Genomic DNA, 16,615 nt, shown 5'->3' on the forward strand with positions numbered 1-16,615 from the left:
GACCTAAAAAAACAACCAAAAGATAAAAGCCTGATCAATGAAGCTTAATAAAGACAAATAAATTAGATTAAAATAAAATAGGAAACCAGTGACATAGTGGGAATAAACCTTTAAAACCATAAATTACAATAGTAGGCAGTAGCCTTTAAAGAAATAGACTTAACTCCATTTCTTTGTAGACTTCTCCGTTTTTAGTGGTCGTACACAGTATAGATGTACTATGAAACTATTAAAATGTACTATGTACTATTAAAATATCAGTGAGGGAAACACTGAAAAAAATACATGTGATTTTTTTCCCCCAAATCAACAGGTTGTCATTTAGAAATTCTGTTTTTGCCCCAGCTCTCAGTCAGAGAGACATAAAGACACAAATGTTCAACGGATTCATCAAAGTTGACCCATTGATTCACAAATAAATCTCGGTCTGAGTTCAAAGAAACAAACGATCAGGATTAGAGTAAATAAAAATATTAAATAGCAGCTTATTGTGCATTCTTATTGACTCTTCGCTGATGATATCACCTCCTGCTATTACACACCCTGCGTCAACACTCAACGCAAAAAAAAAAAAAACCCAACAAAAAAGACTCGTCAACGCTTCCTGTCTTTCACTGTTCTGACGTCACCGCCCCCGCTTCGCCGTCGCGGTTCAGCTTCACTCGCAACACATAGCGGGCCCGTTTCCTGGCCAACCACTGGCTGAGAGCTGTGGAGCGGCAGGGCAGCTGACCAATCGGTGCTGCGGAGGACAGCGAAGCCTCTTCCTCCTACTCCACTGTTAAGGTGTGTTCAGGAACATCACAACATCTGAAAAAGTTAGCGTCTTGAGAGGACCTTAAAGTTTCTGTTACGTGTCTGAGTTACCGTGTCTCACTAAAACAGGCCACTTAACTCACTGTTGTAGTTCTGGACTGTCTATCTGACAAAAGAAATTTGATGATGTAGTGAGGATTCTAAGAGCCTACAATTGACGTTGTTAGTATTTTATCTGATGTAATTGTTCTTTTGACGTTTTTTTAGTAGGAAACTTAATGGTTAAACGGATAACTACTTATTTTGACTGGTTTGTTATTTCATCAGTAAATTAATTTAAAACCACAAATGCTGAGCAGTTTAAACATACCATCACAGAACAGAAATACTATCCTACTTTAGATGGAGCTGATTATAAACTTAGGAAGTTTGTGAAATTCAATTTTATGTTAGTCTTTAACAATATGTCGTAACTGAATTGTTGAATATAGTTGGTAGTATTCATCTGCAGTATTGGAGAGGTAAGTGGGAAGTAGGGGAAGTACTGTACTCCTTACTCTTCTACATTTATCTGAGAGCATCACTTAACAGTTTAGGAATCCTGCAGTTATATCACAGGAAAAACTTTTAAGATACAAAGCTTTGATATCAACTGTGACAAGTGGAGCTAAACATATCCAGTAGCTACTTGTTAACAGCTGATGTAGTTTTTCATTTTTAAACCCCAGATATTCCCTGGTTGCAGTTATGGACATCTGAGGATTCCGTGCTTGTCCTTAACATCACTCACAATTTGAGGTTCAGACAGAACAAACTGTGAATGTCTGTGTGGACTCATCATCTCCTAATTTGATGATCACAAAAAAAGCTTCTATTATGATCAAAACATCATCAAAAATATTCTTTTACTCAGAGTCCTGTACAGAATACTTAACAATATAGACAACAGGAAAATTATACTGACACCTTACTGCAAGAGTATAACTGAAGTATTTTTCAAAACTTTCATGTGAGCAAGATTTGAAATCCAGGACTCATATTTGTAATATATTTCACACTGTTATATTAGTACTTGTACTGCAGTAAAGAGCCAAAATAATTCTTACACCAAGGTTAAACAGTGTTTGCATAGTACCTAGTACATCTGCCAGGTAACTGCAGTGGAGTAAAGTGTATTTGATTAAAAGTTGCATCAAGTGACATAAAATCAAATACTCTATTCAGCATGAGTACTTCAAATTTGGACTGAAGCACAGTGGGCTGCTTGTCTTTATGTTTTTACTATGGCTGTGTGTATTTTACATGTTTAACAACATGTCTTTAGGCTTAGTTTGTTACTAAGCCCTATCACACTGAATTTACAGTAACATGAGGAGTTAAAAACTTAAAATTCCCAGCTTCGTGTGGGGGCCGTGAAGTGGAGTTAAACTTGGTCAACAAGCCGCCAGTGAGCCGCTCTCAGCCGGAGACTTGTTTCTTCTTCAGTTTGTTCGGCGGATTATCGCCTCATCGTTACACAACTCGGTAAAGAACCACCCGGAACCCGTTTCTGCGGTGTTCTCCCGGGTCTCTGCGGGTTGTAGCTGCGGTGGTGTTTCTTCGGGCCGGGGATCGGACCGTGTCAGCTCAGACCGTGAGGAGCACACTTCCATGTGGGCAGATTATCGCCTAACAAAAGAGCCCATCTTCAGCTCGGTCTCCCCTCCGTTACTTTCACTTCAGGACCCCGGCTACAATCTGAGGCGGGAGTTTGACTGGTGTTGACTGGAGTTGGTGTCTTATATTCGGTGTTTGTGAGCCGGTCTCCCTCTTTTTTTTGTTCACTTTCAAAGTGCGGCCGGTGGAAGCGGGGCTGAGAGATGCCGCTTCTCCACAGAAAACCCTTCATCCGGCAGAAACCTCCGGCGGACCTGCGGCCAGACGAGGAGGTGTTTCTCTGTAAAATAACTCACGAAGTCTTCAGGACCTATGAGTAAGTCTTTGTAGGCTGTGGGTCTGTTAAGGAGCAGTTAGAACGAACGAGGGGAAGTTTGACTGATGTCCCGATGACTGACAGTTGGTCCGTTGGCAAACTTCCAGACAACACAAAGCAAACTTTATTCTCAATGAAAAGTAAAACTTGTGTGAGCTTAATAAAAGTTACACGTTTCCGTCCGCAGACAGGAAGCGGGTGAAAACACCTGGCCGCTGTCAGACCGCAGTTTTAGAGGGGCAGGTGTAGTGCAAGCTAACTTAGCTAACTTAGCCAACTAGCTACCAGCTAAAGTTGGTTAATGGCTGTTAGCTGTGCCGCTAACCGTGAAGCTGTCAGTGGGTGGTTAGCTCAGCTACTTTTAGCCGCTAGCTGAGTGGGAGCAGGCCCCGTGTCACGAAAGACACGGTTTATTTAGTCCGGAGAGTTTAACACGAGCTAAACGTTAGTTCCCAAGACTCAGGGGTAGGCAGAGGTTAAAGGACAGGATCTCAGTTTTTAACATGTTTTCAATCCACAGGTTGTCTTAGAAACCGTGACACTGATCAGTGGTCTTGTTCAGACAGACATTTTAGACTGATTTGAATACATCTTTAATGGGAGTGATGGGAACAAAAGTCACAGTTGTTATGTGCTAAGGATTTTCGGGCACTTATCTGTCATCCAAAGTTACTTTCAGTACAAACTTCCCTCTCTAAGTTTCCCTGCTGAGCTGCGGTGGAAAAAACGTAACTTTGCACAAACTGAGAAAGGGCATAAGTAAGCCAACAGCCAGAGGTTTCTGTTTAAACGCTAATATTAGTACCTGACAGGGGTCGGCATCATTGTTGTCTTCAGACAAGGTGACAATGTCTTCAGATGTCCTTTGTCCAACCAGTAGTCCAAAACCCAAACATGTTCAGTTTACTGTAATTTATCTCACATTTTAAAAAGAGAATCCAGGTCATGTTTTGTTGTTTAAAATATAAATTTATTGATAATCAGAATAGGTTTCTTTTAATCTGTTGCAGCTCCACAAACAATTAAATGACATAGAAAAAAGTTTGCTGAGTAATCCATAATCATATGTATCCTGGCTTGATTTTAATTAGAAGTCAAAGATAAAGTTTCATAAAGTACAGTCAAGTATGTGGAATTTACTTTATTTACATGTAAAATAATGTTTTTGTTTGCCTCATGTGAACACATCAAACAAGGAAATGTGTCATTTCTGTTTTCAGAGGCTGAGTCACCACCTGAGAAACATCCTTTTTATCCTAAAATATTTGATCCAATTTCAGTTTAGAATTGTGGAATATTCTGAAAATGCCTTCAATACAGAAGGAACTGTGATTTGATTTATCTACGCTAAAACCTCAAGTGCGAGACACACTAACCTGGAATATCTCCTCGTTCGCTTCCACAGTGAGTTTTTTGAGAGAACCATCCTGTGTAACAGTTTAGTGTGGAGCTGTGCTCTGACGGGCCGAGCTGGCCTTACGTACCTGGAGGCGTTGGAAAGTGAGCGACGGGCGAAGCAGAACTTGCAGAACTTTCCTCAGTGTCTGGTGGTACCTCTGCTCCACCTGGCCTCTCTGAGCCATCGCTGCAGACTGACAGAGCTCTGCGAGGATGTCTACACCTTCGTCAAAGACCGGTTCTTCCCCGGAGAGACAGTAGATGTCACAGGACGCAACGGAGCCAGGTACCAGAATAGTAGGTGGGAGTTAGATGTGGTTGCACAAGTTAGAACAGGTCAAACGGCTCCAGCAGCTCCATTCACTAGTCCAGTGGTGAGGGAGTGAGGAGGTTTCCAGTTGGTGGCTGCCAACTCCTCATCAGCCAACAGGGCCTTAATTCAAATCACTGATTCTATAAATAAAAAAAGTACAGGTTAAAGACAAAAGTTGGGGGAGCAGAGAAACCTGAAACGCTGTTTAATAACCGCATCTGAGCAGGTGCTTTATTTTTTTATTTTTTTTAATTCATATTTTTATTTTTAAGTTGAGAGGTGCATGAGCAGCGAGTCTGGGTGTTGATGCTTGTCTTAAAATGCATTCTGGGAGACTTGTCTACCTGTCGTCCATACAGTCAGCTCCTTAAGTGTTCTGGGGCGTTCCCTCATGACTCTGTGTGTGCGTGTGTGTTATAGACATGTATGTGAGATCCTTCTGGTACACTCACCACATTCCAGTTTGAACAGAGGTTCAACTGCTAATGGGCACGACAAGCCGACAGACAGCAACACCATCGTCATCAGTGACAGCGACGATGACAGCAGCGCCTTCCAGAGCCCCACATCTCATGTTAACAGGTCAGTAGGTCAAAGGTCACCTGGTCAGAGGGTGAAGAGTTGAAAAATGTGGTGATATGGTGTGTGTATCTGTCAACAGGAAGAAGAAGAAGAAGCCTCTGAGTCCATCAGTGTTTAAATACACCGTGAGGCTATTGAAGACCCAACACAGCGAGCCATTCACCGTCAAAGCCAGTCAGATCAGGTGAGTCTGACCTGCAGACATTCAGTCATACTGTTTAAACACTGAATATAACTGCATTCACACAGAGTTTACACTGGGGCTAAACTGTAATATTGGCTTATTGCTGATTGGCAAATTAGAAATAAACCCCGCAATCTTGATGGAAGGAGTCATAGCAGTTTTTTAGCTACGGTCTGGATGGTACCTTTTCAGTTTTTACTGCACATACATCTTTACACGTATCTGAGGTACAAACATGATTAGTTACATTGATAGTTTGTCTGTCCAGTCGTAGGAAGACAACTCTGTCCAGAGAGAGACTGAAGCTGCTCTTCAAACAACACTGTGAACCTCAGAATGGTACCATTTCACTCAAGGTGAGAACTACATTACCCATGACCCTCGGTGTCCTGCTGTGCCTGTGTTTCTTTACCCAGGCGTTCTGTGTTCACACTGATAACAATGTCTCATTCTGTCTCAGCCCTCGACAGTGGCTAAGTACCGGCTGTCCGAACAGACTTTCTCTCAATTCTTCCCTGATGAGCCCCCGCTGTTTCCCTTCAGCCACCCCTCTAAAAGTGGGCGGTGTGGCTTACCTGAACAGGTGAGAACAATAGCTGTAATTGGCTGCAGCATCAACTTTAAGTTTGCGTATGACCTGTTGAAGTTGCTCCATGCTGGAGGTAAAACATTTGTTTACGTAGTTTGAATGGAAAGAGTATTTCTGAGGAGTAATCTTTGTGACATGGTTCCAGGAGGGTTCGTCGCTGCTGAAGGCAGCGGAGGAGAAGCTGAAGCTGCTACAGCAGAGGGAGGAGATGGCTGCTACAGCTCATGACAAAGCTCGAATGAAGAGGGAGAAGGAGGAGGCGCAGGAGGCCAAAAGGAGGGAGAAGGAGGACAGGGAGAAGATGAAGGAGGAGCAAAGAAGGAGGTTTGAGGAGGAGAAGCAGAGGAGGAGAGAGGAGAAAGAACAAAAGAAGCTGGAGAAGGAGAGGGTGAGACTTCTGTTCTTTCTGCACCTGTAATTCAAAATAAACTTGGTGTTAACGTGTTGAGTCTGATTCACAGGAGCGAGAGAAACTTAAGGAAGAGAAGAAGAAATACGCCGAGCGCCTGAAACTGTGGAACAAACCCAGAGAGGACATGGAGTGTGAAGACCTGAAGGTCAGTAAACACATCAAAGTCACACGTTGCTGGAAGTGTTTCTCTCATATATATCACCAACAAAACTAAGTTGGAACTCGTGCTGCAGCTACAATCCCTTTTCTAATAATCAAAAATGAATGTGGGTGAAGATTGGGCCGAAACACACAACTTAAGCTCATAGCTGTAAATGAACCAAGATGTGTTTTCTGTGTTGGTTCCTTTAGGAGCTGCCCAGTCCCATTCCAGTGAGAACACGTCTTCCGGCTGAGCTCTTTGGAGAAGCTCTCATGGTTCTGGAGTTTCTGCGGGCATTTGGGGAGGCCTTCGACCTGAAGGATGAATTCCCTGATGGAGTCTCTCTTGGTTAGAATATCATCTCACTATAAAACCCTAGATCCAGCAAGTCAAAGTTTTTTTTTTTTTTTTTTTTTTTTTTTTTTTTTTTTTTTTTTTTAGGTTTCATCTTTCATTTTACGATCACACAGATCGAACGGAGGTGCTGAACAGGATGCAGACATTAAAATCATTTTAACTTTTCTGTTCTGATTTGATGATCTGGTTTGCTTGGTTCCTGTGCTTGAATTTATTTTGTGTTTATGGAGGATGTGGGAGTTACATTTGTTCTAATAAGATTTTGCATTTTCCAACACATCTGTTTGTTCTTGTTTTTAATGTTTGATTTAATAGGTGTCCACTCTGTCGTATTGGTTCCAGGAAAGGTTCTCCCACTGTGCAGAGCTTCCAGAATGTGTAATGGTTTTAATAGGCGTGTTGGTTCTTACACCTTGTCTGTCTCTGCGCAGAGGTTCTCGAAGAGGCTCTGGTGGGTTCTGATCCTGAGGGTCCTCTTTGTGAGCTGCTGTTCTTTTTCCTGTCGGCCATCTTTCAAGCTCTGGACGAGGAGCAGGAGGAGGTGGCAAAAGACCAGGCTGAAGGTCAGAGACTCACACATTGTATTTCTATCCTTCTGAGGACCATAACTGATTAAATGTCTTACCTGGCCCTTTAACCCACTGCCAACCTCCAATTGATTTTAACTTCTCCTGGTCTAAACTCCACAGCTGATTATTGGTGGTGAGGTGTGTAACCCAGATTACTGAGGACCCCTCTTAAAAATATAGTGTGTGTGTGTGTGTTGTGTGCAGACCTGACAGAGGCTCTGGATGATGACTCTAACCCGACCCACTCTGCTCTGAGTGCTGTTGCCTCGCTGGCTGCAGCTTGGCCTCAGCTGCATCAGGGCTGCAGCCTGAAGCAACTGGACCTTGACAGCTGCACGCTCTCAGAGATCCTGCGGCTGCACATCCTGGCATCTGGCGCTGACTGTAACCATGGCAATGCCAAGTTCCGATACCAGAAGCAGGGGGGGTTTACTCTGATGGACGACCCCTGTGTGGAGCTGCGATTGGCCGAGCCGGTGCTGCTGAAGAGGCTTTCATGTACGGCAGTGTATGACTTGATGCCAGGTGAGCTGCAAACCAGTCACATACTAGTTAAACATGAACTGATACATGCTGACTCTATAGGAGAGTGTGTATTAATGTTTGTGTGTGTGTGTGTGTGTGTGTGTGTGTGTGTGTGTGTAGGGGAGAAGCTGAGGATCCTGCAGGCTCTGGTTGGAAAGCTGCTGACGTTGGCATCCAGCAGAGATCTGATCGAAGACTGTGTGGAGGAGCAGAGAGCCACCAGACAGGAGCTGAGGGAGATCAGATCTGAACAACATCGTAGAGAGAGAGAGGAGGCCGCACACAGGTATACACAGCAGAAACCCACAGTTACACTTGAGATACATGCATGTGCAAGCAGGTAAACACAATTGAGCTTTTAACTTCCTGCTAAGGGTTCGACTTCGCAAAGAGGAGAAGCTGAGGGAGCAGGAGCAGAGGCTGAAGGAGAAGGAGGAGAAACTGAAGGAGCAGGAGCTGAAAGGGAGACTCCAGACGAACAGGTAGAGTCAGCTCACACTCAGTATTTATTAGTTATTATTGGGCATTGTTAGATACAGCTAGTACGTCAAAACATGATGTCAGTAAATGTATGCACCTGGGGAACATGTTTGTGTCTGCAGTGAGACTCCGGCAGAACAGTTCCCCGAGGATAAGGATGAGCAAAACTCTTCGTTCGGTGACAAGAAGATGATGATGGGTAAAAAAAAATAATAAAAAAATAAATAAAAAAATAAATAAAAAAACTGCTGTATACTGCGCAGGTCTGTCAGAATTCTAACATACAGAAACTTACAGAAGTTCTCTCTTTTGTTCTGAATCTATTGACCAAATACATCTCCGAAACAATTTAGAATAATTTTAAGTAACGGTGTCAAACAGTGCTGTTTCCAACATGAACATGAGCAAACTATGTACTGCATTTATTGTGACACACAGTCAGGAAATGTCAACTTCACCCTTCAACTTTAACGTAATGCAGCAAACAAATAAAACAAATAATAAGCAGAATGCCCCAATTGAAGCTGCAGAGTTACAGAATACACTGTGTTAAATTTGCTTCTAGACTGTCTCTCCTTTCTTCTCCAGGTAAAGTCACAAAAAAAGAAAAGGAGCAGCAGCAGATGACCTCTGATCCCAAACCCTCATCCTGCCCCCCACTCAGCCTGACAGCAGAGGAGCTTGAGAAGGAGCAAGAGAAGGTCAGAAACAGACACTTTTTTTATTATTATTTATTTTTATTTTTTTATAGTAAAACTGAAGTGTCTCCTGTCAATAATAAGGGAACTAAACAGAAAATTATTTTTTAACCACTAATCCTTAACGATTTGCTGGTTCCAGCTTCTTAAATTTCATGATTTTAGGTATTGAACTGTTGGTTGTATAAAAGAAGACATCATCTCAGCTAAAGGAAAATACTCAGTCCTGCTTTTACACCAGTGTGGTTGTTGTTATTCAAACCAAAATATAGAGACACCAATTAACCTAACATTTTTTTTGGACTGTGGGAGAAAAAAATTAGTACATGGAAGAAAACCAGGCAAGCACAGGGAGAACATGTAAACTCCACACAGAAAGACTGCAGACCTAACTACTCCACCACCATGCTGTGATCAAAAAATAATAATAATGAAAATAAAAACCTTTATTCTCATTTTGGGTTCATTTCCTGTCAGTTTTACACGTTCATGTTTTCACTCTTCTTGCAAATAAACCACAGAACACAAACGTGGAACAGTAAGACTGATGTGTCCGTCCTGTCCACAGGTTCGTGAGCTGCAGGAGCAGTTTCAGAAGGCGGCAGCTTGCACCTGCCTTCTCCCTCTGGGCAGAGATCGTCTGTATCGCAGATACTGGCTCCTTCCCTCTGCCTCAGCTCTGTTTGTGGAGGACGATTGCTTCGGCTTGACAGAGGATATGCTGCAGCCGCGGCCAAAACCTGAACAGGACGCCGCCACAACTAAAATGGAGGAAGAGGATGTCAAGGAGGAGCCAGCTGAGGGAAGGTGGGTCACAGTTTATTTTGGTTCTGTTTGTGAAATACAACTGCGTTCAGTGAATTTTCGACTAACTACACCTTCGTCCCGGATAGTGTTGGCTCAAGCCCTGTCCCCCTCCACACATGTGGGCCACCCGTGAACCGTCCCAACCAATGGGCATTCTACAGCTCAATGGAGGAGGTGGATCAGCTGATCGAGGCCCTGAACCCTAGAGGCCACAGAGAGAGCAGCTTGAAGGAGGCGCTGCTTCAGGAGAGAGAGAGGCTGCAACAAGTGCTGCAGAGCTGTGACAGTAGCAAGTACAGACATACAGGTGAATTCACAGGTGACATGTCACATTCCATAAACTCAATGAATTCACAGAATATAGATCAAACAGAGGTCTGACACTGATGTTTGGCACTATGCAAACACACACCTTTCACATTAATCCAGATAATCCTGAGTCCTCCCGATCCGTCCCAGAATGCACTACTGCAGCTGAGACTCTGGAGGTGAGGCTGAGAGACCTGCTGCTGGACATCGAAGACCGGATCCACCAGGGGACTCTGGGAACCTTGAAGGTACACATTCCTGTTCATGATCAGAGAAACTGTCACAGCAGATAACCTTCATCTCACCATTGGGTCTCTGTTTTATTCCAGGTGATGGACAGACGGGTATGGCGCTCGGCATTGGAAGCTGGAAACTACGAGGTGCTGTGTTCAGACAGCAGAGAGAATGGAGGGATGAACGGCCGAGTGGAGGCCATGGAGGTGGACTCCAACCACCTAAGAGCCAGAGACAGGTACGCCGAGTTCTAGCTAGGTGTTACGAATAACCTGACAAGTGAATTATATTTCAGCATACGCTGCTGATTTGTATGTTTCAGGCTGCAGGAGGTGAAGTCAGATGGTGTTGCCGCTTTCGGAACCAGCGGCAGTGGGACTCCTCAGGTTGTCAGCAGCTCAGTTCGAATCCTGGCGCAGGCCCTCACTCACATTGAGCAAGGCATCGAGAGACGCTTCCTTAAAGCTCCACTGGGTGAGTCACTTTCCAGGCCTGGGAAGGTCTGAAACATCATATAGGTTCTAAATGGATCAGATAAGAGGTCCAGGTTCTGCCTACGCTGTCAGTAGTTCGGCTCCTCTAGATGCCCTCTAGTGGTCTTTCTGCATCTCACTGTGATGGAGGATGTTTCTGACAACTGGGTCATCTCCCTGCAGGTGAAGAAGACTCCAGGAAAGACCAGAAAGCAAAGAAGAACAAGAAGAAAGATGAAGACCAGGCCAGTGATGGTAAGACTTCCTGTAATCACTGAGACAAGCAGGGAAACCTCAGCACAGCGGTTGATAAACTGATGAAGAACAATGTGGAAATAATATAATCAGGTCCAGTGTTCAATAGCCTGAGATCATGTTGAGGTTTGTCGTCAGTAGAATTATAGTCATAGTCGAGTCTGTTAACTGTTTAAAATAAACTGTCTCTGTCAGATGGCAGCGACAGTGGTCGCATCATTAAGACGGTGTTGGAACGCTGGAGGGAGTCTCTGCAGTCCTGCTCCAGCTTGTCTCAGGTCAGAAAACCAGCTATTAACTCATTAGTTTAGACTTCATCACACACCTCCACATCCTGTAGACTTGGATTAAAAATTGTGTAGATTTTTTTTCTATAGACTCAAAATGTACACACTTTTTAATTGATCAACCAGTGAAAAAACAGGACAACAAAGGTCCTAACAAACTGATTCTCTGACTCTGATACTGTGTGTTTTCTGTATAATTTGCATGTTTGTGTGTTCAGGTGTTTGTCCACCTATCCAGTCTGGAGCGAAGCATCCTCTGGTCTCGCTCTGTCCTCAATGCTCGCTGTCGCATCTGCAGACGAAAAGGAGATGCTGACAACATGCTGCTGTGTGACGGCTGTGACAGAGGACACCACACCCACTGTCTAAGGCCCCGTCTCAAGGTAGTCAGGATCATGTCAGTGTAAAGGCTAATAAAATATAAGTTTACCTCCCTACAGCTGAGTGCAGTACTAAAACTGAACACTTTGCTTATTCTGTGTTTGTCTCAGTCGGTTCCGGAGGGGGACTGGTTCTGTCCAGACTGTCGGCCCAAACAGAGATCCAGTCGCCTCCCTTCTCGACAGCGCTCCTCTATTGACGAAGAGGAAGAAGAGGAAGAGGACAGTGAGGAAGAAGGAGAGAAGGAGGAAGAGTCGGAGGAGGAAGACGAAGAGTCAGAAGAGGAGGAAGTGGAGGAAGAAGAACAAGAAGAAAGGTGAGCGTAGAAATATCAGAATCAAAACTTTAAACAAGCTTTAAAAAGTGAGAAAAGTCAACAGTATTTTTCTGTTCCAAACAAAGGCTACATATCTATCTGTGAGGACATACAGGTCCTCCGTCTGTCAGGAGGACCTACATTGCACATGTCTACATGACAAAGCACATCAGTATTTATTTATTTATTTATTTTTTTAAACATATGAATTAGCATGCATGACTAATGTTGAAAATCTACTACACTATGACCACAGTAAACTGTCAAGTATCTGCAAGTGTGGTTGCACATTAAATGTGAGTAAACATTTAAAGCAGCACAGCATCAAACTGACAGACTGGACAGTGTTTGTCTCCTATGGCCGTTCAGGGCCTTTTCCTCACTGCATAGGAGACGGTGAGGGGCTTCACACATCAATACAAAAATGTGTAGGTAAACAAACCAAACACACTTTTACAAAAGCCCCTAAATAATGACTTTTCTCATGTAAACCATGAGGTTTGAAAACTAACTTTGTGGCCTGTCAAAGTGTGTTTTCCAGTGGAGAAGCATCTTCTCCTGGTGCAGATGTGCTTGCTACTGCCACCTACAGTCTGTTAGGCAGTTTGGTAAAATTCAAAGGATACCCAACCCTTGCTTGAAAACCGTCAGTATCACAGATTCTATACTTACTAATGGCAGTTAGAGATTTCTTTATTTGGGTAGTACATGTGCATAAATGCCATTAAACCTCCCTTTGACTTCCCTAAATCAAAATATCTCTCTACTTATATCAGATGACATCACTTAGAGGAATCTTCGGTTCAGATTATGTTATGTTTGTAATGATGGTCAACCTGCTTTTTCAGAGATGACATCATCTGAACTAATTATTAAAAAAAAACCTGCTTGGGTGATGTCATATGGAGGAGTTTTTTTAGCTAGAAACAGATTAATATTTTAATAGCGAAGTTTAAAAACATTAATGTAAATTTACACCCTAAAGTATCCCATAGAAAGCAAGTTGAAAATTGGGGAAGTTTCTCGTTTTACTGCGTTAGCGAATCAGGGCCCCGTACACATATAAAGACTATTGTTAAACAAAAGCCTTTCCACCTTTAATAACCTGTGCAGCACCAAGAAAAGCCAGGCCCCTCCCCCCAAAGGCAAGAGCCAACAGGCCACACCCAAGACGAACACCATCTCCACAGGGAAAAACTCATCAGCCTCCAGGTCAGCCTCTGTTGTAATCCTCTTTACTCATTTACTGTGGCGCTGGTTTAACTTCACTGATTCCATCTGTTGTCAATTAGGTCCTCAGGTAAAAAGGCCAACATGGCATCTGGTGGGAAGGCTCCACCACGTTCTGGGAGTAGGAGCAGCTCCCGTCTAAGCCACGAGATCCTTGCATCAAACAGTTCCACTAAAACCTCACCTGGTCAGAGCGAGTCCCGCAAGAGACCAGCAACAAGTAAATGACCAGTCTGGTTTTTATTACATATTGTTGTATTTTTATTCAAATTTTTAGTTAAAGTTTTACACAGGATGGTGAAACGTTGTCACTCAACTGAGGTGCAAGTACTTTAAGTTCTCCCTAGGCACATTACTTGTGTAATTGCACTTAATTACTTTCCACCACTGTATATACATTAATTTCTGTGGGCAGATAATCAGAAACTGTGAATCTGCATCTTAAAGCACCTATTGACAAGTAAATGACAAAAAGGAACCAACTGACTAGCAGCTTCACCATCACAGGTGAAACCAGTAACCTCTCCCCTCTGCTCCTCTCCCAGATACTGCTCCCTCTCCTAAACCTTTGAAACCCATCCTCCCTGTCCTTCCCTCTTCTTCCTCCTCCTCGTCTTCATCCAGCCGACGCTCCTCTGGGAGAAACCATGGAGTCCATGAGCTGTCGGCCTGTGAGCAGCTGATTGTGGAGCTGGTCCGACATGAGGACAGTTGGCCCTTCATGAAGCTTGTGTCCAGGACTCAGGTACATGCTCACCGTGGGAATGTGGAGCCGTCTGTGCTGCTGTGTTGTCTGTGACTTACCTGTCTGTGTACTTACCTGTCGGCAGGTGCCTGACTACTATGACATCATCAAAAAGCCGATTGCTCTGAGCACCATCAGGGAGAAAGTCAACAACTGTGAATATCAAAGCTCAGGTGAGGGAATTTTGCTCTGAAACTTTGTTTGATCAGATTTCACATTAAAGTTCTTGAGGCCTGAGGTCTGTCTGCCGAGTCGTCCTTTAACGGACAAAGAAAAGCTCCAAATGCTCATTGGATTTCTCAGTGGAAAAACGGATCCGATTTATTTGTTCAATTTCCATATTTGGCCCATGGAAAAAACATTTTATGTCACTGAAACTGAAAACTGTCGACTGTCTCTGTGTCTCCAGGTGAGTTCGTCTCAGATGTGGAGCTGATGTTCTCCAACTGTCTCCAGTACAACCCCCGTCACACTAACGAGGCCAAGGCTGGCGTCCGCCTGCAGCAGTTCTTTCACTCAGAGCTCTGTAAACTCGGCCTATTAGAGCGCGGCTCCGCCCCGCTCGCCAAACGCTCCCGACACTGAACCAAATGCCCTCAGTGACCCCACCCACTCTGCTGCCGCCCGATTGATCTTTAGTCTAGAATTGGGCAGGTGCTGCGGTTGTCTTCCTCCGATGGACTGATATGGTGTATTCAGGTTTTTTTCCTTCATGACTTCTGACCCCAATCAACATGTCTAACACTTCTATCTGGCAGTGTGGTGCTCAGTGCAGGGGTCAAAGGCCATGAACTTGACAGGAACCAAACAATGTTAAAGTGACAGAGGTACAACTGGAGTTCATGTGGATGTTACCTGGTCTCTGAGCTCTCACCTGATCCAGAGTTTCTCTCTGAAAACAAACCTGCAGCTCCTGTGAGCTGGTCAGTTGTTAGACAAGTAGAAAAGTTGTGGACTAGATTTCCTCCAACCTGAGGAAGTTCAGGACATTTTTCTCCCGTCTGTGTGGACAGAGTGGAAATGTAGCAGGGATGTGTCCGTGGTGCTGAAGGACAGTAGAGTCCTGATGTTGTGTTTATTTTTTTTTTTAATCCACAAAATAAAAAAAGAACCACTAAAGAAACTTGAGCTTTGCACTGACCATAAAAAAAAAAAAAAACATCAGTTTGTTTGTTTGCTCAGGGACAAAATTTGTGATTTGAATGAAAATATTTTGAGACTGTGCAGCTGAAGCAGATCGTGGCTCATTATCAGAGTTATATGGACCAAATATATCTAGTGCTGCCAAGATAAAAACAAAATTTAATGTGTCTGATTAAAGAGCACCACTGTGAGCAATGTGCTGCTAAAGTGCTCGGACTGCAGCAGGTATACAGCTTAAACACAAACATGCTGCGTGGAACAAAGTCTGTGCTGCTGTGATCATCAGTGAAGCAGCAGGAAGAAGAAGAATTACTAAGATGTGAACATCCCAGGACCAAAAGCAAGGAATGAATCTAGACAAAACATGGGAAACAATGGTGTTCAATTTATGATCTCAAACAGTTGGGTCCCTTGAGAAAGTGAAATACTGGATCTGATAAAATGAGCCTTAAAGGAATAGTTCAACATTCAGTGAGGGCATCTGTGTTGAGTTTGGGATTGGATGTGTGAAGGTGGACTGACTAATCAATTGAAAATAATCTAATTTGATGTTTTAATCAAATGTCCAGGGAAAAACTACAAATGTTTAATAGTTCCATCTTCTCCAGTTAGTTGTTTTTCCCAGCCTTACGTTGTAGTAAACCACCTATTCGTGGGTTTAGGATTATCGCTGTGACATCAATTCAGACTGTGGAAGATCTTTTTCCTTTTTTCTTTTTGTTTTTGTTTTACACAACAAACATTTGATTAATGAAGTTATGGTGGTTTAACGTTAACATCAAAGTACAAAAATACACCCCCAGTACTTTCACAACTATTATTTTAGTCACATGTTGAACTGTTCCTTTAAAAACCCCAGCTGCCTCTGTGGATTTGTACTTGTTTTTTTTGTACTTTGACTACTGCAACTTTTCCTGCGTGTGTTTTGTTGGGCTGTTCTTCTTTTCTGATGTTAGTGTGACTGAAGCTGTGTGTGTTATGGAGGGTGGAGGTGGGTGGGGGTCAACTGTAGACACTACACTGGAGCCACTGCAGCCCCCCCTCTGCTGCTGTGTATTTATTTAGTTGAAGTCTCTGCTTTATTTATGACTGATAGATGCCCTCTCTGTTCGTTCTGATGTAAAATTAATAAATTGACTTTTGATAACCAGCTGCTGCCTGTTGATGTGCTCACACCTCACATCAGTTCAACCACACAAACACCGATACACACCCACAGCCATTGAAACTAAAGTACTGTATTTGAGTACAAGTTTGATGTACTTAAGTTTTTTTTTTCTGCTACTTTGTATTTATTACAGTTCTGTATTTACAATCAGCTCCACCTTTTAGTGAGATTTACACATTCATCCAGAGATGGTTTACAAAAGAGGTGCAGACTTCTGGTTTGAAAGGCTGTTAAGGTTAAAGCTGCCACTAAAACCTCACCTGGTCAGAGCGAGTCCCGCATGAGACCAG

At 43.4% G+C, this 16,615-nt stretch overlaps 1 protein-coding gene across 2 annotated transcripts; it reads left to right on the forward strand.

The window, feature by feature from the left end:
- The first annotated feature begins 2,164 nt into the window (after nt 1–2,164).
- Nucleotides 2,165–16,307, forward strand: baz1a (bromodomain adjacent to zinc finger domain, 1A). 2 transcript variants are annotated; one of them, XM_067479197.1, is made up of 29 exons: nt 2,165–2,728; nt 4,134–4,412; nt 4,860–5,021; nt 5,101–5,205; nt 5,474–5,561; nt 5,666–5,788; nt 5,940–6,182; nt 6,256–6,351; nt 6,558–6,696; nt 7,137–7,268; nt 7,479–7,799; nt 7,920–8,085; nt 8,174–8,281; nt 8,402–8,478; nt 8,868–8,980; nt 9,546–9,784; nt 9,871–10,103; nt 10,214–10,341; nt 10,423–10,565; nt 10,650–10,801; nt 10,984–11,055; nt 11,251–11,333; nt 11,561–11,725; nt 11,834–12,039; nt 13,153–13,251; nt 13,332–13,489; nt 13,815–14,014; nt 14,100–14,187; nt 14,424–16,307. In XM_067479197.1, the coding sequence occupies exons 1-29, from the start codon at nt 2,616–2,618 to the stop codon at nt 14,597–14,599; spliced, it is 4,407 nt and encodes a 1,468-aa protein (XP_067335298.1). In that variant the 5' UTR covers nt 2,165–2,615; the 3' UTR covers nt 14,600–16,307. The 2 variants fall into 2 exon arrangements, with proteins under 2 accessions (XP_067335298.1, XP_067335300.1); XM_067479199.1 differs by having other exon boundaries at nt 2,166–2,728; nt 9,871–10,091.
- The last annotated feature ends 308 nt before the right edge of the window (nt 16,308–16,615 follow it).

The sequence above is a fragment of the Channa argus genome, chromosome 16 (assembly GCF_033026475.1).
Source record: "Channa argus isolate prfri chromosome 16, Channa argus male v1.0, whole genome shotgun sequence".
Classification (NCBI taxonomy): Eukaryota; Metazoa; Chordata; class Actinopteri; order Anabantiformes; family Channidae; genus Channa; species Channa argus.